Genomic DNA, 21,630 nt, shown 5'->3' with positions numbered 1-21,630 from the left:
AATTTGAACTTAAAAAAAGTTATACTTCCAAAGCATTTAAGTTTTGGTGTAAGAACTGAACATAAGATTTTACAACATACTTACACAGCTTTGTTAATAATAATTAACACTTTAAAATAAGAAAAAAAATTGTGAAGTAATCATTTCATAATGGAGATGTCTGCTAGGGTGTGTTAAACCAAAATCTTAAAGAACCAAGGGATCTATGGAAATAAGAGGGTTTATTGAGCCACTACAGATGCTAACCAGAAAAAGCTCCAACCAGATACTGGGATAATTTCCCCTAACTACCTAAAGCAGGGCTATGTAATTGGAAAATTTTCCACCAGCACAGAGCCAAGAGCATTTTTAACTTTGGGGAAAGAAAGGACTCTACCCCACATTAGCTATAGAAAGACTGGTAGGGACAAGGCCAAGCCAGGCATTTTGGGGCAGAAGGATAGTCAGCAAGGAAAAGTACTTGTTGCTTCCTGAAGTTTTGAGTTAAGGGTTTAATTATGAAGCCAGAATTATACAGGCAGTCAGCATAGACAGGTAAATGGAGTCAGGTTGGATCAAGGAAGCTAATTTTGAGTGAGCCCAAGAGTTGGAGCCCTTCCTCCACCCTTATCAAGAAACTGTCCCTGCTCCAACCTGTTGCTGAGGTAAACTGTCCCAGGAATTGCCCCTCCCTACAGGGAGCTACAAGGTTGTTAATTAATAAGTCCTGGGCTGCACAATCCTGCCCTTACCCCTTCAGCCCACCTGTTTCCCACCTTTTGGCCATCCCACCTAGTCACATATGCAGGAAGGAGCAAGATAAGAGGAAGCAGGCAGAACAAAGGCAGCCTAGGACATATAAAAAGGGCAAACCACCTCTCTTCTTGGGACATCAGGATACCAGCTATGGCCCCCTTCTCCCTCCTGGGAAACGTCTATATTACCCCCTATTTTTTAATTACCCTTTTTAAATAAACCCTGCTTTATATGCTTGCCTTTGCATGCTTCTCCAATGTTCAAACTTCAACATGTGAGAACTCCTCACATAATGGGTTGTATCAATTATACACTCAAGAATGTGAAGCAGTTTAGTGGGTTTTTGTGCGAGTGTTTTGTTTTTGGTCTGAAGCTGTTAGCTAAATAGCTTCTCTGATTTCTCTTCTCCATCCTCTTTCCTGGAACTACATTTTAAGTCATCTCAAGTTTTTTCTTTTATCAGATGAACAATAAAACTCAAAGCAGAAAATATTTAACAGGATAAAATTCAGTGAAGCATGTGGAATAAAAACGTGTTAGATTAGGATAAAAGTCCCCCTGAGAAGCATAAAATAAAAACACAAGTTCAAGGTTAAAAAAAAAAAAATCCCCAATTACAAAAATGTCTGTTAAAAGTGGATGATAGTATCAAATCCCCATGGGTTTTTAGATCTCACTGAATCCAGTTAAATGGAAAAAAAAAAAAAGTTAAATGTCAACACTAATAGCATGGGAAGAACACATTCTTTGCAGTTATTTTAGGCTTTGGGTTTTGGAGCCCGCACCAAGACAGGGTGTGGAAAGGCCGGGTCAGTGCGAAAACAGCAAGCCAGCATAGTAAGGGGTCTGGTCTAGAACCCGGGGGTTAGCTCCTTTCCTCACACCAGCAGGCCCAGAGTGGAGTTCGGTGGGGGTTCTCAACCCAAGCAGTGGATTTACACTCTCGGCCCACTAGGTCCGTGCCCCACTAGGTTCTGGAAACAGCTTACGGGAACCCCAGCCCCAGGTTTTCCTCCGACCCCATCTGGATCCCCCCACTCCCCAGGTCGTTCTCCCGGCTTCATTCGATAACTATGTGTTCCAGTACATCATGCTTATTACTTGTGCTCCCCTCCTACCGCGCGCCCCATTCTATCCCGGAATGCAAAGTCCACGAAAACAGGAAACTCCGCCTGTAATTTCTAGGCCGCACCCCACGTGCGGACCACAACACCGGTACTAAATAAATAGGAGTTGGAGGATCTTCCCACTCTCCAAGCCTAAGCGGGCCAAGAGGATCCCCGGTCACGTGTCCAAAAGAGGGCATACCATCGAGTCAGTCCTCCAGCTTCCCAGAGAGTCATAGGAAGTGCCCTGGGGTTGGCGCAGGTCTTTCCGGTCGGGCCGTCTGAGCTTTTGTCCCGCTGGCGGCCGGGCTCCCGCGGCGCCGCCACAGCCAGTACGTGAGTCCCGGGCCGCCTGCGCTCCCGCCCCCCTGGCCCTTGCCTGCCACGCCCTTCCCTACTTGGCCCGGTCCAGGCTGCCCCCTGGGTCTCGGGCGGGACCTGGGAGAAAGCATGCCCTCTCCACACACGTCTCCAGAGGCGGGTTCCTGGGGAGAAAAGGGGAAGGAAAGAAAATCTCAGGCCTGCCAAAGGGTGTAGGGCCCGCCTCTGAAACTGACAGGACTCCAACTCCTGTCATCTGAGCAGGCCAGGGTCGTGTTAGGGCTGCCCCGACTTCCAGGGAAGGACCGTGTCCCGCCCCCCGTGTTCCTTAACTGTTCATTGCTATCTTGGACGGGGTGGGTAGACAATCCTGAAAATAAGCGCTTTAAAATAACTACCCTGTGGTGCCGCGGTTACAGTTAAGTTTGGCCCTGGGACTTAGGAGGAAATTCTAGCGCCAGAAGGATCCTTAGGGGTGTTCTGATTCGACCTGCCTACTCCTTCTTTTTGGTGAGTGAGTGAGTGGTGTTGAGAGACTCCTGCTGCAGGTGTGGATGGAGCCCCCAGAAAGCGCTTTGTGGCCCCCGGCAAGGGTATTTTTGGGGAAGACGACTTGCCACGGGCCTTCAAATCTGAGGAGTGACTAGTGTAGGGAGAAAGAAGGTGGCAGAGGCTTCTAGGCTGCGGGAAAGCCTGGAGGAAGCCAGGTTGTGGGAATATAAAAGACATACGTGGGTTGGGAGTAGTCCAGGGCTGGTTGTGTTGTTCTAAGACGTTTAGAATAGGTCACCAGCCCAACTTTTTTTTTTAAATGAATTTTTGAATATATAATATATTTATATGGTTTCAATAATAAAAACTTAAAAAGTTGGTGAAAAGATTTCCCCCAATCTGCTTAGCTGTTTATCAACCCTCACTTCCTTGGTGACCACTTTTAGTTTGAGTGTATGTCCCAAAATTTATTTAAAAACTGGCAGATATAAATGTAGTTAGTTCTCCCTTTTTTCAAAGATGATACAGTACATCCTGATGCCCTTTGCTTCTTCCACTTAATCTGCTTTACAGATCCCTGCATATTAGAAAAGAGTTTTTGTTTTACAGAGCTGTGGTTTTGGATTGGTCATTGTTTAGATGTTTTGAACGTTCATAATTTGCTTTAATTCCATTCAGGGAAATTTGGATTATTTCCAATTTTTTGTTACCCCTAACAATAGTACTGAATGCCATTATATTAGATTAAGGTTTTTAAGGAATATTTGTTTTACATTAACTCAGCCAGTTATTGGCAGGCTGTTAAAATGTCAAATCAGTATCGTAATTACTGTGTAGAGTGTTTAGAGAACAAATAAAACTATATAAAAATGAAGTAGTTTTTCCCTCTGGAGATGTGTTTTTCACTGACCTAATAGACACTAATTCTATCTATGACTTTCTTCAAGCCAGTCCGTGCCCCTTTAGGTTCAGGGAATCTCTCAACTTGCTTTTCAAAATCTCCTATACCTTGTTTCCTGGGCCAATTGGAAATCTATTCTCCATTACCAGGTATGAGTCTGTTCCTTCTTTTTTTTTTTTTTTTCACCTTTAGAAAAAAATCACCTTTAATCCCTACTGGTGCTTTTAAGCAATAGAAACAAGTCATGTTAACCATTTACAATTCAGATATTCACAAACTAAATGCAAAAATAACTAGATAGCACAAACCATTTTCTCTTTTATCCTTTGCATATAACTTTTCTTTCCTTCTTTGCTCATTCCTTAGTCCCAGGTTTCATTTGTCTGTTTCCTCATTCTAGGTTCTCTTTCTTCTTTGTTAGTAACCATTTTATGGTACATTCTCTCTCATTTTCTTTTTTCTTTCTCCAGTTATCTCCAAGTCAAATATAATCCAAGAATTTAAGGGACAGAATCCCAGTATGACACTTGAGATAGTAGATTGCTTTGTGAAATATTGTTGCCCCTTGGAAATTCAGAGTAGTGATTGATATGTTGTACCTGTTTCTTGTTGCAGTCTGTTATTATAGGAAAGAATTTTCAGAGTGAGTCACAGTTATGCTCATGTGAGTTGTCTAGGCTCTTAAGGAGTGGCTCCTGACTCTGGTTGAGAGACAAAAATTGAGTTCACGTTCTTACTGTCAGCATGTACTTTTGTTGGTAATGGTAGTAGATCACAAACTATTTGTTGGTACTGGCAGAAATGCCCACAGGTTGTAAGTGATACATACTTTTGTAAAGAATGGAGAGCATTCTGTGACTGACTTTTACTAATTTAACCAGATATTCAGGGTCATGATCCCTGTTGAAAACTGGTTAGAGAGGGGTTTCCCATCCAGCTTTGAGAACTTCTAAGAAATTCGGACCTTTCTGGCCCTCTCTGTGGAAGAGTTGTGATTTTGGAGTAATTCCTTTCTTGTGTCATAGGGGACATATGACAGCCCCACATTAGTCTTCCTGGTTTTAATAACCTGCTAGAACTCCAGGTCTTGATTCTCTTCCCTCTTAATCCATGCTCCCATTGCAATTAGTATGAGTGATCTTTCTTTTCAGGATTCTGCTACATTTGTCTCATTTTTGCTTTTTAAAAATTTGTTGAAGTATTTAAAAGTAAATTTTAGACGCCATGCCATTTTACCCATGCATATTTCAGTTGGCATTTTTTTTAAATAGGGACCTCTAACAGCTACAATACCATTATCACACCATCCTAAAGTAACTCTGGTTCCTTTATATTATCGAATAGGCAGTGGGTTGGGAAACTACTGGGCCTGTAATCTGTGGGTATGGACTATAAGTTAAGAATGAGTTTTCCCTTTGGGGAGGGTACTGGAGACTAAACCCAAGGGTGCTTTGCTATTCCACTGAGCTATATCCTCAGTTCCCTTTATTTATTTTGAGATAAGGTCTCACTAAGTTGTTAAGAGTCTAGCTAAAGTTGCTGAGGCTGGTCTCAAATTTATTATCTTGCCTGAGCCTCCTGAGTTGTTGGAATTATAGACATAAACCATTGTACCTGACTGATTTTTACATTTTAAAGGATATTAAAAAAAAACAATAAGCACCATCCTATATGGCCCACAAAGCTTAAAATATTTGCTCTTTGGTCCTTTACTGAAAATGATCACTAACCTCTGATTTAGTAAAATAAATGATTTTTCAAAATCCTTACATACATTTGCTTTTCCTTTGTTTAAAACTCCTGAGACAAGTCTACTCCTTAGTATGAGTCCGACCCTAGTACAGCCCTTATTTTTGCCCACCTGTTCAGCTTTGCCAACTGTCCTGTGTTCCAGATATCTAGTGGGTGGTGAACATCAGTTGTTTTACACCTGCTCTTCCCTCTTACTTACTCTTTTCTTCCCACCCTCTTTCTAGTTCTTCTAGGCAGTCTTTCCTTCCTGTACCCCCCAACCCCATCCATTTCCTCTATCTGGACTCTTTGTCTCTGTCATTTTTATCTCATTGATTGTTTTCCAGTGAGGCATTCTTTCTCGTCTGCAGGGATCTTGATGACTAGACCTTGTCTTATCTCTCTTTATTCCTAGGAATAGCTCAAGACCAGGGTAAAGAAAGCAAGGTATGGATCATAATCTAAGTTTCTTGTGCAGCATTCAGCCTCAGAGATAACTAGAACATTTTCAGTATTGCTTATGAGTATAAATTAATATTTTGTTACATTCTCTTTAAGGCCTTTAGTTTTTAGCAGCACTTACTCCAGTGCATCTTGGTGTTCTGCATTTTTGTTTCACATTTTCTTAGTTATGATAGTGATTAATTTGAATTTTGAGCTGTTTTCAGTGAATATGTTGATCTATTTTCATTTTACTCAATAAGAGGAGTGAACTACACCAAGTGATAGACATTGTGCACCTATCCAAACAGAGATGATTAAACAGAACCTGAACCAGGAGATCCCTGGCTTATGACTAGCGTAGAGAGGTATATAGTTGAGTATTTGTGATTACATGCAGACTAGGCCAGTCAGCAGCCAACCAGATAATTCCGAAGGACATGAAAGGAGCTAAGAATCTGTTAAAAAGTTCAGAGAAAGGGCAGACTCAGAATCAGTGCATGTAGTGGCAATGAGGTGATGAGAGTGGCGAGTGGCATGGTCTATTATGTTCAAAGAATCAGTTTTAAGTGGTTGGATGCAGAAGACTGGCCTGGGAAATGTGTTACTTTGTTTTTTGTTACTCTAACAAAATGTCACAGATTGGGTAATTTATAATGAAGAGAAATTTATTTCTCACAGTTCTGGAGGCTAAGACATCCAAGATCAAGATAAGATCAAGGCACTGGCATCTGGTGAAGGTCTTTATGCTGTGACCTCATGATGGAAGTCATAACATGGCAGAACAGCAAAGAGAGAGGGGCAGAATGGAGCTGAACTTGCCCTTTCACTTTTTTTTTTTTTTAATGAATATTGAACCCAGGACACTGTACCACTGAACTATATACCTGGCCCCCTTTTTGTTTTTATTTTGAGTCAGGGACTTACAGAGTTGCCCAGGCTGGCAACTTGTTATCCTCCTGCTTCAGCCTCCTGAGCAGCATTCACCACTGTGCCAGGCTTAAGGTTGCCTTTTTATAAATAACACAATCCCAAGATAATAGCATTAATCCATTCATAACAGATGCAGAGCCATCATGACTTTATCACCTCTTAAAAGTCCCACTTCAGTCAGGCTTCTGTGGTGTGCTTTTATAATCCCAGCTACTCAGGAAACTGAGGCAGGAGAATCCCTTGAGCCCAGGAGTTGAAGGCTAGCCTGGGCAACATAGCAAGACACCATCTCAAAAAACAAACAAATAACAACAACAAATGAGAGCCAGACTGTTTGACACACATTTATCATTCCAGCTACTGGGAAGGGGTCCAGGCTGACACAGGAGGTTCACAAGTCCCAAGTCAGCCTGAGCAGTTTAGCAACACCCGTCTCAAAATTTAAAAGCCAGTGGTGTAACTCAGTGTTAGAATACCCTGTGTTCATTCCTAGTACTATAAATAAATAATTTTTCAAAATAATAAAGAAAAAGATGCACCAGGAGTGGTGGCACATGCTTATAATCCCAGGGATTCAGGAGGCCTGAGGCAGAGGATTGCAAGTTTAAGACCAGCCTTGTCGATTTCATAAGGCCCTAAGCAATTTAGGGAGACAAAATAAAAATAAAAAGTCTGGGGATATAACTCAGTGGTAAAGTGCCACTGGGTTCAATCTCCAGTACCAAGAAAGACAGAGGGAGGTAAAGAATGAGGAAGAAAATGAAAGGAGGGGAGGGGTAGGGAAGACCCATTTCTTAATGCTGTTGCAATGGTGGCAATTTAATTTCAACATGAGTTTGGGCGGGGACATGCAAACCATAGCAGGGAGTGATCAGGTATGCATTGTATAGAATTCTTGAAAGCTATTGGAAGAAGAAGTGGACAGGCATAAGAATGAAGGCAAAGAGACTATAGTAGCAGCTCAGACGAGAATTTAGAAGGGTTTAAACTAAGGTCTTAGCAGCAAAAATGGAGATAGAGGCAGAGGTGGGAGCTTGAGAACTATTTAAGCAATGGAATCAGCTGGTTTTATGGGCTGTTTTGGAGTAGATTAGGAAAATAAGAGCCCCCCCTTCTGGTTTAGGCAAAGGGAGGAGTGGGGGTGGATAATTTGGGCTGTGATTAAAGATAATTGTAATCAGGTCTGTAATTGAAGAGAAGGATCTGGGACAGAGATGAATATCTAAGAGACAGCTTATAGGAGTGGTAGGAGTTTTGTCTAGGGTTTAGTATCTAAGTATATAGAGTAAATTGAGAAGATTCAAGATGGAACAAGGAGGCCAGCAGCATCCAAGGGACAGCAGTCTGGGGAGCAAGCACCTGACCTAGAAAAAGCTAATTCAGCATTGTCTGAATAGAAGAAATCAGGTTAATTCCATGGGGCTAGAGGGGAGATGGGACACAAAGACCACTTTATCAAGACACTAGTAGGAAACAGAGTGATGAAAGTAGTACAAAGAGGAGAATTTTTTTTATAAATTTACTTTTTGACATTTTATTTGAAAATAATTTCAAACATACAGAAAAATTTCAAGACAAAGCATAATACAAAAAAAGGTACCCTTTACTCAAATTCACCCCTAGTTATCATTTACTTCATTTTATTGTCTTGCTCTTTCATAGATACAATATTTTTTTCAGTCATTTAAGGGTAATTTATAGATATCCTTCTGTGCACCAAACCACTCCTATCCTATCTTCCTGAATGTATATAGTCAAATATTATGTTCCTAAGTTACATGAACTAGTTCTTTGTATTTGTTTCCTCCCTGTGGTTTTGATATTCATGTGAAACACAAATGAGTTCATTTGTTTCTGTTTGCTTTTTGTTTTTGCAGTTTCCCTCTTTCTCATCATTAGGGATTTAATATCATTCTTTGAATATGCAGAACATTATTATACTTTCATGAGTAAAAACTATATAGATGCTATAGAGTATATTTCTCCCCTGTCCCTTCTGCTGTCTTCTCCTACTCTACCCTTTTAAGTAATGACAATTTTCTGGTATCTTTACTTTCCTTTATTTCTTACACAAACTTTAGCATATATACTCTATTTCACTTTTACTTTATAATACTGTGTATCCTGGAAATTGCTGCATGTCAATAGGATATTCCTCATTATTTTTTAGTACTGCATTTTGCATATGTGCCATAGCATAATCATCTATATTCGAACATTTACGTAGTTTTCCAGATTTTGCAGTCATAAAAATGTTATAATGAAAAAGAAAAAAATGACAAAATAAACCAAAAACTAACAACAACAACAACAACAAAATATTATAATGAAAAACTTTGTGCTATACATTTGTTTTATTGGAAGTGTTCTTTTAGTATAAATTCCTAGAACTGGAGTTTTGGAATTAAAGGGGAAATGTGTATGCAGTTTTGTTGGATATCAGCAGATTTTTCTACCCACAGGAGTTGTACCTATTTGTATTCCTAGCAATGTATGAGAATACTTTTTCTTCACAACCTCAATAGAATATTTTATTGCATTTTGAATATTTGCCAATGTAACAGGTGCAAAGTGGTATCTTACTATAGTTCTTATGTTTCTTTCGTTAGTGAAGTTGAATATCTTTTCATGTTTAGTATTTCTTTTTGTGAATAATCTGTTCATATCTTTTGCCTGTTTTTTGGTAGGAATTTTAGTCTTATTTTCTTTCACTTTTTGAAAATTCTTTGTATATTAGGATATTGGCCCTTATGTATGTTATGTTGCAAATATTTTCTTCTATTTTGTCTTTTATTTCTCAATTTTGCTTATAGTATTATTACCATAAAATCTTATTATTATTGGTTAAATCCAGTCTTTATTTTGCATCTTAATAGAAAGCTTTCTCTATACCCAGGTTACAGAGGCATTCACCCATGTTTTGTATAGCTTTTTTATTTAGAGCTATGTTCCATTTGGAGTTTATTCCTATGTATGTTATGAAGAATGGATCTAATATCTTTTTCCAGATGGCTTTGTAGTTGTTAAAACATAAAAGATGGATTTTACCTAGTAATTTGAGATACCATCTTTACCATTGATTTCTATGTGTAGTTGGGGAAGTTTCTGAACTTTCTTCTATTTATGTACCAGTACCACACTATTTTAATTATAGAAGCTTTATAGTATATTTTAATATCTAGTATGACTTGTACCCCCTTAGCCTTTTTGTTCTTTTTTAACCTTAATAATTTTTTGTGGATTTTTTCTTTTGTATTTTTTAAAGGAGAAATTTGGCTTTATTACTATAGAAGCATAAACATTTTTCTGTCCTGGAGAGTATAAGTGGAAGGGCCAAAGTTGAAAAGGAAATGAGTGGACCAGGGACCTGATATGTATGGGAACAGCATTCTGAGCACAGATGTATTGCAGCTAATGGTTCTGGAATTATGCCCAAATAGTAGCCCTCACACTTTAAGTGACATGGACCAAAGTAATAAAAGGAAGCAGGGAAGTAAGCCATGCCACCATTCCTCAGTGACCTCAGTTGATTCTTACTTAGTATTTAATATTACATAATATTTAATTACATAATAGTCATTTTGTGATATTCTCTCAGCTGAAATACCTTTTGATTTAATGTCTACTGAATGATTGTCTTCCTAGTGATCTCCTGAGTTCCTAACTGCTTCTCCTGTTTTGTAAAATTAAAAAAAAAATTTTGAGATGTCGATGGACCTTTATTTTATTCGTTTATTTTATATGTAGCATTGAGAATTGAGCCCAGTGACTCACACATGCTAGGCAAGTGCTGTACCACTGAGCCACAACCCTAGCCTCCCTATTTTGTAAATTTTAATTTGGAGTCTTTTCTATCCATAAGTTAGATCATGACTGTTTCTTTTACTTTTTCTTTCTTTTAAACGGGGTTTTGCTGTGTTACTGAGGCTGGCCTCAAATTTGCAATCTTCTCTCCTCATCCTCCTGAGTAGGGATTACAGACGTGCCACTGCCCAGCTTGACTGTAATTCTTTATTCATATGTACTCTAAAATATATATTTTACCTTCCTTTTATTGATCCTGTTTCCTCCTAACATTTACTTATAGAGTTTTCATAGTACGATTATCCAAATTTCAAAGTAATTATCCAAGAATCTGATATGCCTTCAGGATAAGAGGAGAAAATTCAAAATTAATTAAGTCTAATCGCAAATGGCTCATTGTCTAAGGTTTAGGAGTAACTAGTTTAGAATAATTAGAATAGTATCTTTTCTTAGTATTTTAGTAGATAGGTACGAATGGAGAACAAATGATACGTAGTATGACTTCAAGGGAATAAAGATCTTAGAATCTGTTTTTGGAATTTTACCTTTTCTGAGTCATGTGCTTTATCACTCAGGTTTAAACCTCAATCCAATAACTGGACTTCATTTTAATAGTCCAACAAATAATTATAACATATAGCACTCACCAAAAAACAGGCACAATTCTCTGTGCTTTTACACATATTATCATTTAATATTTACAACAACTCCATTGCCTTCATTTTACACAGGAGCAAACTGCTGTATAAGGAGATTAAATAACTTTCTCAGGGGCATACAGCTGGGTATTTGAACTTAGGAAGTATTCTATTAATTCTTTGGTTACCAAAAGGAATTGGTTCCAGGACACCCCCACATACACACAGACACCAAAATCTGCTGTAGATGTTAAAGTCTTTATATAAAATGGTATAGTGTTTGCATATAACCAACACACATCCTCTTGTGTACTTTAAGTCATCCTTTGATTATTTGTGATAACTATAACACTGTAAATGTTATATAAATCTTTCTCATTCTGCATTTTTTAGGGAATAATGGCAAGAAAAAAGTCTGCACATATTCCATGTGGATGAAATTTTGTTTTTCTGTATAGTTTTAATTCATTATTGGCTGAATTTGCAGATGCAGAATCTGCAGATATGGTGAGCCAACTGTATTTTCTTTGCTCATTGGTTCATGGTTTTGCATCTAATCTTTGATTTGCCCAATAGTTAGCCTGTTTATAAGTAGGAACATGTTCTTCCATGTAGAGTTCTTCCCTAATCACTTTCCAGGGCCAGTGTTTTCCTTGGAGGGAAAGTCCAGAAGGCCAAATCAACTTCAGGCAGCTGCAGGTTGTTTTCTTTCTAATCTCTGCAGTGATCATCCTCATGATTTCATAACCACAACCACCTCCTTGATACCCTACACAGGTACTGATTTCTTTAGTTTGCCTGTCCTCTGCTGATTATGTGTAACTTTCATAATTAAAAATAAAAGTTATGCAAGGCACAGTGTCACATGCCTGTAATTGTAGTGACTTAGGAGACTGAGACAGGAGGATTGCAAATTTGAGGCAAGACCTTGTTTTAAAATAAAATACAATTTAAAAAAAATTTTTAAAAGGACTAGAGATATAGCTTAGTGGTAAAGTACCCAGTACCACCCTCCCCACACCCCCCCCAAAAAATATGACTAACCTAACTTTTATCTTAATAATCTTTCTGTCTCCTGTTCTTCAGAGATTTTTTCCTACCTTCTGTTCATTGTTCCATGACTAGGTAACATTGTTCAAAAACCGATCAGTGTTATCTGTTATTCTGTGTATCATTTCAACTTGCTGTCATGCTAAACTGTTATGCAAGAATTAGAAAGCTCTTTGATCTGAAATTCAGAGCTCTGGTTTTAACAGAAATTTTGTCATGACTACTGTTACATCTCCAGCATTTAAAATGGTATCTATGGTGCATGCAGTCAATAAATATTTATCAAGTGAATGAATGAATTTTAATGTTATTCTTCCAGTTTTTTCTAAACAAAGTGAACAGGTATCATTTTCATTTTCTTGGTTTAGTGTCACATTTGAAGACGGGCACTGAGGATGAGGAATCAACTGAAAAATATGAAAATGTTGGAAATGCAGAAGCTAAGTGGCCAAAAATGGAAGTTCTTCACAAGGATCATATGCAGGAATCTATTGATAAAACTCATGATTGGGATAGCAAAATAGGGAATCAACTGGAAAAGCCTGAGTGGAAAAGAATGAAGGAAGACAAAAGTGGCATCAGGGAGAAGATTGACAAAAACAAGAACACAACAAATATAAAAACAGAACGAGATGAGGCATCTGAGAAAAGCTTACATCTGAGCTCAAAGCATATTACACATCAGACTGTCCCTATAGAACAGAAAAGCAGTGAACAAGGTAAATGTATTGAGAGCATTAATGGAAACTCTCATGCCAGCTTACAGCAGAATACCATTGCTCTTAAGAAATCACATAAATGTGATGAGTGTGGGAAGTCCTTCAAATATAATTCCCGCCTTGTTCAACATAAAATTATGCACACAGGGGAAAAACGCTATGAGTGTGATGACTGTGGAGGAACTTTCCGGAGCAGCTCCAGCCTTCGAGTCCATAAACGGATCCATACTGGGGAGAAACCGTACAAGTGTGATGAATGTGGGAAAGCCTACATGTCCTATTCCAGCCTTATAAACCATAAAAGTACCCATTCTGGGGAGAAGAACTGTAAGTGTGATGAATGTGGAAAGTCCTTCAATTATAGCTCTGTTTTGGACCAGCATAAAAGGATTCATACTGGGGAGAAGCCCTATGAATGTGGTGAGTGTGGGAAGGCCTTCAGGAATAGTTCTGGTCTCAGAGTCCACAAAAGGATCCACACAGGGGAGAAGCCCTATGAATGTGACATCTGTGGAAAGACCTTTAGTAATAGCTCTGGCCTGAGGGTCCACAAAAGAATCCATACAGGTGAGAAACCTTATGAATGTGATGAGTGTGGGAAGGCCTTCATTACTTGCAGAACACTCCTAAATCATAAAAGTATTCACTTTGGAGATAAACCCTACAAATGTGACGAGTGTGAGAAATCTTTTAATTATAGCTCTCTCCTTATTCAACATAAAGTCATCCACACTGGAGAGAAACCTTATGAATGTGATGAATGTGGAAAGGCCTTCAGGAACAGCTCAGGCCTTATAGTTCATAAAAGGATCCACACAGGAGAGAAACCTTACAAGTGTGATGTCTGTGGCAAAGCATTCAGCTATAGCTCTGGCCTTGCAGTTCATAAAAGCATTCACCCAGGAAAAAAAGCTCATGAATGTAAGGAGTGTGGCAAGTCCTTTAGTTATAACTCACTTCTTCTTCAACATAAGACTATTCATACTGGAGAGAGACCTTATGTATGTGATGTGTGTGGGAAAACTTTCAGAAACAATTCAGGCCTCAAGGTCCACAGGCGACTTCATACTGGAGAAAAACCATATAAGTGTGATGTGTGTGGGAAAGCTTATATCTCACGCTCTAGCCTTAAAAATCACAAAGGAATTCATCTAGGGGAGAAACCTTATAAATGTACCTATTGTGAGAAGTCCTTCAACTATAGCTCTGCACTTGAACAGCATAAAAGGATTCATACAAGGGAGAAGCCCTTTGGGTGTGATGAGTGTGGCAAAGCCTTCAGAAACAATTCAGGCCTTAAAGTACATAAACGAATCCACACTGGGGAGAGACCTTACAAATGTGAAGAATGTGGGAAAGCCTACATCTCACTTTCAAGCCTTATAAATCATAAAAGTGTACACCCTGGGGAAAAGCCCTTTAAGTGTGATGAGTGTGAGAAAGCCTTCATCACATACCGAACTCTCATAAACCACAAAAAAATTCATCTTGGGGAGAAGCCCTATAAATGTGATGTATGCGAGAAATCTTTTAACTACACCTCACTCCTTTCTCAACACAAAAGAGTCCACACTAGAGAGAAACCCTATGAATGTGACAGGTGTGAAAAGGTCTTCAGAAACAACTCAAGCCTTAAAGTTCATAAAAGAATACATACTGGGGAGAAACCCTATGAATGTGATGTGTGTGGAAAAGCCTACATCTCACACTCAAGCCTTATTAACCATAAAAGTACCCATCCTGGTAAGACCCCCTATACATGTGATGAATGCGGAAAAGCTTTTTTCTCTAACAGAACACTTATAAGCCATAAAAGAGTCCATCTTGGAGAGAAACCCTTCAAATGTGTCGAGTGTGGGAAATCTTTCAGTTACAGCTCACTCCTTTCTCAACACAAGAGGATCCACACAGGGGAAAAACCCTATGTATGTGATAGGTGTGGGAAGGCATTCAGGAACAGCTCAGGCCTCACGGTGCATAGAAGGATCCACACAGGTGAGAAACCCTATGAATGTGATCAATGTGGAAAGGCATATATCTCACACTCGAGTCTAATCAACCATAAAAGTGTCCACCAGGGGAAGCAGCCCTATAATTGTGAATGTGGTAAATCCTTTAATTATAGATCAGTCCTTGACCAACACAAAAGGATTCATACTGGAAAGAAGCCATATCGATGTAATGAGTGTGGGAAGGCATTTAATATCAGATCAAATCTCACCAAGCATAAAAGAATTCATACTGGAGAGGAATCTCTAAATGTGATAAGTGTGGAAAGTTATAGTAGCACATCCCAGAAGATAATCTACGTGGGTGGGAATGTTCTGGATGGGACCAGGATGAGGATGCCTCTGTGGGAGACAGAGCTTACTGAGTCTCAAAGAACTCAAATAGAAGAAAAACCTTATGAATGTAAGAATTTCTGAGGCCCTTATTCATGGCTTACAAATTTCATAGTATAAGTGAAACCATTTTAGATGATCAAGATCTAAATTACTATGTGATTTTCAATCATAATCAGCAAAGAAGGCTCCAGTGTTAAAGTAGTTGAGCCCTTTTGGAGTGTAAAATAGTCCATTATGGGAATAAAACCTATCAAAAACAATGGGATATTTTTAAATCCTCAAAGTGAGCAGACATTTCTAGACATAAAAACGTATATGAAGAAAGAACTTCAATTAGAAATCACAAAGTCACCATTAGAAAGTTCATATTTGGGTAAATTTTGTGAATAGAAATGTAGGAAATTCAGGCATAGCTTTGCATCCCAATAAGATTGTATTGGTCCGTGGGGGGAAAAAAATCCAAGAAGAGCCTCCAAAGGGCAAATTCAGGGAGAGATAGGCTTCAGGGAATATAAATTTATTTATTAGTAATCATGGATTATTAACAATGTAATTGAATGGTTTGGGGGATAGGATGAGAAAAATTTGGATTTCCTTGTAGTAAAGTAAAAAGCATAGACTTATAAATCTAACAGGAATAGGAGAGTATTATAAAAATGCAAATTGAATGAAATGTACTATTGTAATTCAAGAGTTGAATGGGTGAAAATTAAAGTTTCAAATGAACCCCCTCAATAAATGATGACTGTGTGATGAGTGAAAACCTGGTATTCACATATTCTACCATAAAAGATCCTACAATGGAGAGTATTTTGCCATCTTCAATAACTAATGGAACATGAATCTTCAACATGAATTTGCACCTTCAGAAAGAATCAATTCAGGGATTCCTGTGAATAGGAATGTTGGGAAGGAGAGCATTTTATTGTGGTAGCTAAAAAACTAAGTAGCTACTAGTAATCGAGAGAGGAAATTCATGTTTCTAAATCTTGTCAAATGTTTGTTTTGGAATGTGTTGTAAAGATTTCATGCACTACATGTGTATATTGTCTGTCGTAAAATGTTATGAATACTTTGTTCAAGGCTCATTCTGCTCTGCCATAAAGACCAGGTAATTGTGGTGAGGTAAGATTGAACTCCAATAAAGAAATTCCTCAAATGTAAACAGGCTGTGACTTACTTTAGATAGAAAAATATACAGAGCCATTTGTGTGTTATATTTTTGTGGAATAAGTTATACCAAATCTAAACCAGAGAGAACATCAGGACACTCATCCTACAACCTGGTAACTTAGATTTTACCTGATGGTGCCTCCACTAGAAGAAGTACAGATAGATTTTGAGGGGACCACAGGTAAGCAAAGTGATTCTTATCTTGGGGCCAGATCATAACTTGTGGGAGTAGGCAGGCCATGTGAGAAATCGCCCCACAGAAACAGTTTGTTAGGAACAGCTAGAATTTAATATAAAATATTGTTAGCTATGTAGAAGTGTTAGCTAGGTAACTCATGGTAAAAGTAAACTCTTCTGAGTTAACCAACTTTCCCAAAAAGACTGTGGGTGGGGCTTATCAATAGAGGCTAAATTCTAAGTCTTGTCTGTGGCTTCAGAATCTGTGTTTATAAAACAATCTCCAGTCAGATTGTTTCCTATCTCATTAGGATTCCTGTCACTGCAGCCAGATAGTTTCCATGCTGCTTTCTAGGAGCACTAGAGAGTACTGTCTTCTACTACTGTTTTGATGGATGATATAAAGAAAGGAGGAGATGAAGTATTTCTATCACTCAGTTCCACTTTGAAATGTCATGACCACACTTGATGTATGTCCTTTTCTACATATGACACTAGCAAACCTGACTCTATCCAATATAGACTTGAATTAATTTGCTCAGCAAATACTTGTTAAGAATTTACTAGGCACAATCCACTATCTAAGCACCAAATATGAAGAGGATAGAAGCAGGAGTACCTGGGAGATAGATATAAATAAGAGAAAAAGATCACAATACCTTTCTATTGAATGTCTGAACTAAGCTAACCTTTGTAGGTATTCAGAGGAAAGTGAGCACAACCAACAAAGAGGGAGGCATGAAAGACATTGAGTTGGTTTTTCTTTCTTTTTATGGGGAGGAGGAGAAATAAATAAATAGAGGCAGCAGCACATGTGTTTAGGCATCTGGCAGGGTTGGTGTTTGGTGAGTGGAGAAAAGGAGGCCTTAGAGTATCCATTCCCAGTAGTTGCTGTGATACAGATCAGCCTTTTATTTGTTGAAGATGAAACCAGCTCTGACTTCTTAAGACAATTCTGTTACCTGAAGTTTCCATGTTCCCCATGGCCAGGGCAATCAGGATGCCTGTTATTTGACCACCTCCTGCTCACACACAGTTCCAATTCATTGGATTCCAACTGGACCTAGTACAGTGCCTAATTTCAGGGAGGCAGGTTAAGTAACAAACTAGAGGTTGGCCACCTTTTAGATGTGAATCCTAAGCACTCCAGTGCACTGAATATGAGGCATGCACCTACTTCAGCCCCCATCTATTTAGATGCTTGGAAAATGGGCTCCTGGCCTCTTGACCCAGGCCTTAAATAGTTCTAGGGCCAGATAAATTGAGCTTATACGGATACTGAGTATATCTGGGGTCTCTTGTTTTTCAGCTGCCCCAGGTGGACATCAAAGAGCAGATCCAATTAGTTAGGCTAAACCTACTCAAGCCAGTGCAGTAATTTATGGTTGTGAGGAACCACCCCTACCCACTTAAGAACAGAAAACAATATAATATGCAAGGGCATGGGGAGCAAAATTTGCCAACTTATAATTAAACACTTTTTTTAGTAGGTAAATAAGATATTCATAAAAGCCTAAAGTGATTATATTATATGGAAGGGGGAGATCAAGATGTTGTTTAACTCTAGATTTCAGAGTCAAATGTACATGGGAAAATGTCATAGATGAGCATTAAAATGACAAAATACACTATAAAAATGAATGAAAAACTTTGTAAAGGGAAAAAAGGTGGGACATTACTTTCTTTTAAAGATAGGCTTTTATTTGGATCAGTTTGGGTGTCTTTAAAAGGTAGGTAATTTGCCCTCTTGGTCCATTTAGGTTGCCATAGCAAAAGACCACAAACTGAGTCAAATATATTTTTCAGCTCTGAAGGCTAGCAAGTCTGGATTATGTGCCTGGTCAGAGTCCATTTCCTGGTTTGTATATGGGAACTTCTTCCTGCATCCTCACATGTAACAAGATAGAATTTGTTACATACATATATGTACATGCACAAAATATACAATTTGGCCAATATCACTCCTCAGCATTCCTCTCCCTTCACCCCCTGATCCCTATTTTCTGATTTCTCTTTGTTATTCATGAGATCCCCTTGCTTTTCTTTTCCTTTTTCATGAGGCCTCCTTTAACAAAGGGCACTAATTCAGTTCATAAATTGTGTACCCTTATGACTTAATCACCTCCCAAAGGTGCCAGTTCCTAACATTATCACCGAATTGGCAATTAGGTTTCAACAAACGAATTTGAAACAAATGGGCACATTTAGACCATAGCACTGCCCCTCCCTCTCAAAGCATGGAGGCTAAAAAGACTGGTTTTAAAAATGGGGTCCTATAATTAAAGAGGTGAACACCAATACAGCTTTTGTTCTAGACTGCTGATGCTGTTCAATGGATGCTAGATCAGAAGTTCAAGGCCAGGCCCACCCAAAATGATGAATCTTACTAGGTGATCTTTCTGCAGTTGATCTGGGTTCCCAAAATGCTACCCTTTCAAGATAAGATGAATCAGATATGACCCCACTCCCCCAAGTGTAAAGACAATTGCCTTGTTACTGAGCAAACCAATAGAGGAGAAAGGGGAAGCATTCCTGATGAGTTGTGATCACAGATCTAGACCTTTACTCAGATCTAAGTAAAACAACCTGACACCTGGTAAACACACACACAGAAAAGGACTTCTTCAATTCTAACCTCAGGGCTTATAAATAATTTTTATTTATTTCACTAAATAGTCAAAAGATAAGCACATAGAAAAATGGCAACATAAATGAAAACCAAAAGAAAGGAACAGACCCACATAGACTTCCCATACTGAATTATCAGGTATATTTATGAGAACATCTGTGCTTAAAATATTTAAAGATGTATTTGGCAATAGAGTGGGACATGCAGAAAAGGGAATTAATTGAAAGATATGTAAAGATGTCCAGGATGCAGCATGGAAATAGGATAATATAGGAGATGGGGAGGCTTCATTGAGAAGTTTTTAATATGTATTTAGTCATAGTCTTGACACAAGAAAAAGGAAAGACATTGGGCTGAGAATTTTTTACAGTCAATGAAAAATATGCCTACTGATTTCAAACCCCAAAGAACACAAAGCAAGGTAAATTTATGAAAACCACACCTACAGATATCATAGTGTTACTATAGAAAATTATTTCATATGTCCCATCATTCTATGTAGCATTGAAAACTTGGGACTTAATGGGTTAAGGAGGAAAAAGTTCTTGGCAAAAGACAAAACGAAAATTACTATCAAAGAAACAACTGTTAGTTTCCTCAGCAATAAAAGCCAAGAGTGGAATTAATTGTAGTATAAAGATAGAAAATAACTCAACCTAGAATGTTATAGCCAATGGGAAGAAAATCAAGAATGAGGACAAAATAAGCACAATTTTTTTTAAAAAAATTTCATTTGAGAAAAGATTTATTTTATTGATCCCTTCCAGGCCCTCACTAAAGGAAATTCTAAAGAACTTATAGAAGAAAGGCAATACCACAAAGAGTTATGAGATGTAAAAATTAAGGAAGAGCAAAGAGTAGGAAATGTGGGCAAATGTAAAGGAAAGTTTTACATAAAATAATTATAATCTAGAGATGTTAAAGTAGACTTAAAACACCAGACAATAACAAATCAAGAAAAATAAAGGATTGAGGTGGTCTAGAAATATAAAGTTTTTGAGTAATCTTGTAATTATAAAATCATAAAGTAGAAAGTCTAATTTTGATACTAATGGATAGAATAATGAGGTTTTTTTTTTTAAATGAAAATCGCAAATGAAAGAAAAGTAACAATTTATAGGACAAAGAAAAAACCAGATGGTAAATATTTAAGCCAAAAATATCAGTATTTATATCCAATATACTTCATCAGGACAAAAATACAAGAGACCCCACTCTGTGCTGTTTAGAGGAGACTCAAATATAAGGACTGTTTGAAAGTAAAAGAATAGAAAGAAAGTATATAAAGCAAATAGTAGTCAATAGAAAACTGCCATATCTCGACTAACATTAGCTGAAATAGAAACTATGGCACAAACCATTCCTAGAGATAAAGAGAGCCATTGCTTCAAGACAAAATTTCAGGGGAAATATTAGAAAGATATAGCAGTTTTAAGTTAGAACTTATTGAACGATATGGCTCAAAAGTGGGGAAACATTCACAAAATTCAAAGCAGTTGAAAGATTGTTGACACCTCTCTCAATAATTAACAGTGCAAGCAGACTAAAAATGAGTAAAGATATGGTTTAAAATCATTTAAAAATATGATTAACAAGCAATCTAATGGATATACATGTACTATTGTATCAAGAATACACATGCTCTTTCAAACACACATGAAACATTTTCAGAAATTGACTATGTGCTGAGCCATAAGGTAAATCTCAACAATTTAAAAAAATGGAAATCAGGGTAATTCTGTCATGCATTTAAATGAGAAATTAATAAGAAAGATAACTAGGACTTTCCCATTATATTCAGAAATGGACAATACATGAATAAATCATGGTTCATAGATAAAAAATATTTTAACTGAATGATAATAAAAATGCCACATACCCAAACAGTGGGAAGATGCTTAAGCAGTGCTTAGAAATTTATAGCTTAAAAATATTTTTAGAAAAATCAAAAACTTGGTACCTAAGCACCATTCAAAAAGTTAAAACAAATCCCCCCAAAAATGTTAAAAAGTAATAAAAGCAGAAATTAACAAAATAGAAAAAATAGGATTAATAATCGTATGTATGTTTCTTTAGGAAAACTACAAAATTGACATAACTCTCATGAGACTGATCAAGAAAAAAAGAGAAAGCACAAATAACCAAAGTCAGGAATAAAAAGTAGGGGGAAATATACAACAGGGTAAAATTTCCTTCTCTGAACATACACTGATTCCCTTGCTCCCTGAAACTAAGAGAATACCTCACTTCCTCTAAATTCCTTAAGTCAACAATTCTGAGAACAGGATGTAACAGTCTATGATGAGCCAAATCACAAAGAAATAGTTCATTTTTGTAAAATTACAATGCCTATACCTCACCAATGCTCACCAAAACCATAGTGTGCACTGTTGCTTGTGTTTCTTAAAAACTCATTCTGGGGCTGGGTTTGTGGC

At 37.8% G+C, this 21,630-nt stretch overlaps 2 protein-coding genes across 21 annotated transcripts in view; one reads left to right on the top strand and one right to left on the bottom strand.

Moving 5' to 3' along the window:
* Window positions 1-21,630, bottom strand: part of Btnl9 (butyrophilin like 9) — a 154,988-nt gene that overhangs the window by 87,614 nt on the left and 45,744 nt on the right. The gene's annotated exons all lie outside the window — the stretch shown is intronic.
* Window positions 2,084-21,630, top strand: part of Zfp62 (ZFP62 zinc finger protein) — a 114,567-nt gene continuing 95,020 nt past the window's right edge. For 9 of the 19 annotated variants that reach the window (XR_013439093.1, XR_013439092.1, XR_013439094.1 and 6 more), the window contains exons 1-2: window positions 2,084-2,173; window positions 12,521-14,866. Coding sequence is in view for 15 of the 19 variants with exons in the window: in XM_078050340.1 (XP_077906466.1) it covers window position 2,173; window positions 12,521-14,866 (2,347 nt within the window). In the remaining 4 variants the exon portion in view is untranslated. Of the gene's footprint in view, window positions 2,178-2,581; window positions 2,673-3,601; window positions 3,705-11,590; window positions 11,610-11,835; window positions 11,880-12,520; window positions 16,382-21,630 lie in introns of those variants that run through there. The other 10 variants (XM_078050327.1, XM_021720594.3, XM_021720595.3 and 7 more) reach the window with 10 other exon arrangements.

Source organism: Ictidomys tridecemlineatus, chromosome 1 (assembly GCF_052094955.1).
Source record: "Ictidomys tridecemlineatus isolate mIctTri1 chromosome 1, mIctTri1.hap1, whole genome shotgun sequence".
Lineage (NCBI taxonomy): Eukaryota > Metazoa > Chordata > Mammalia > Rodentia > Sciuridae > Ictidomys > Ictidomys tridecemlineatus.
This window is presented reverse-complemented; position numbering and strand designations above follow the sequence as displayed.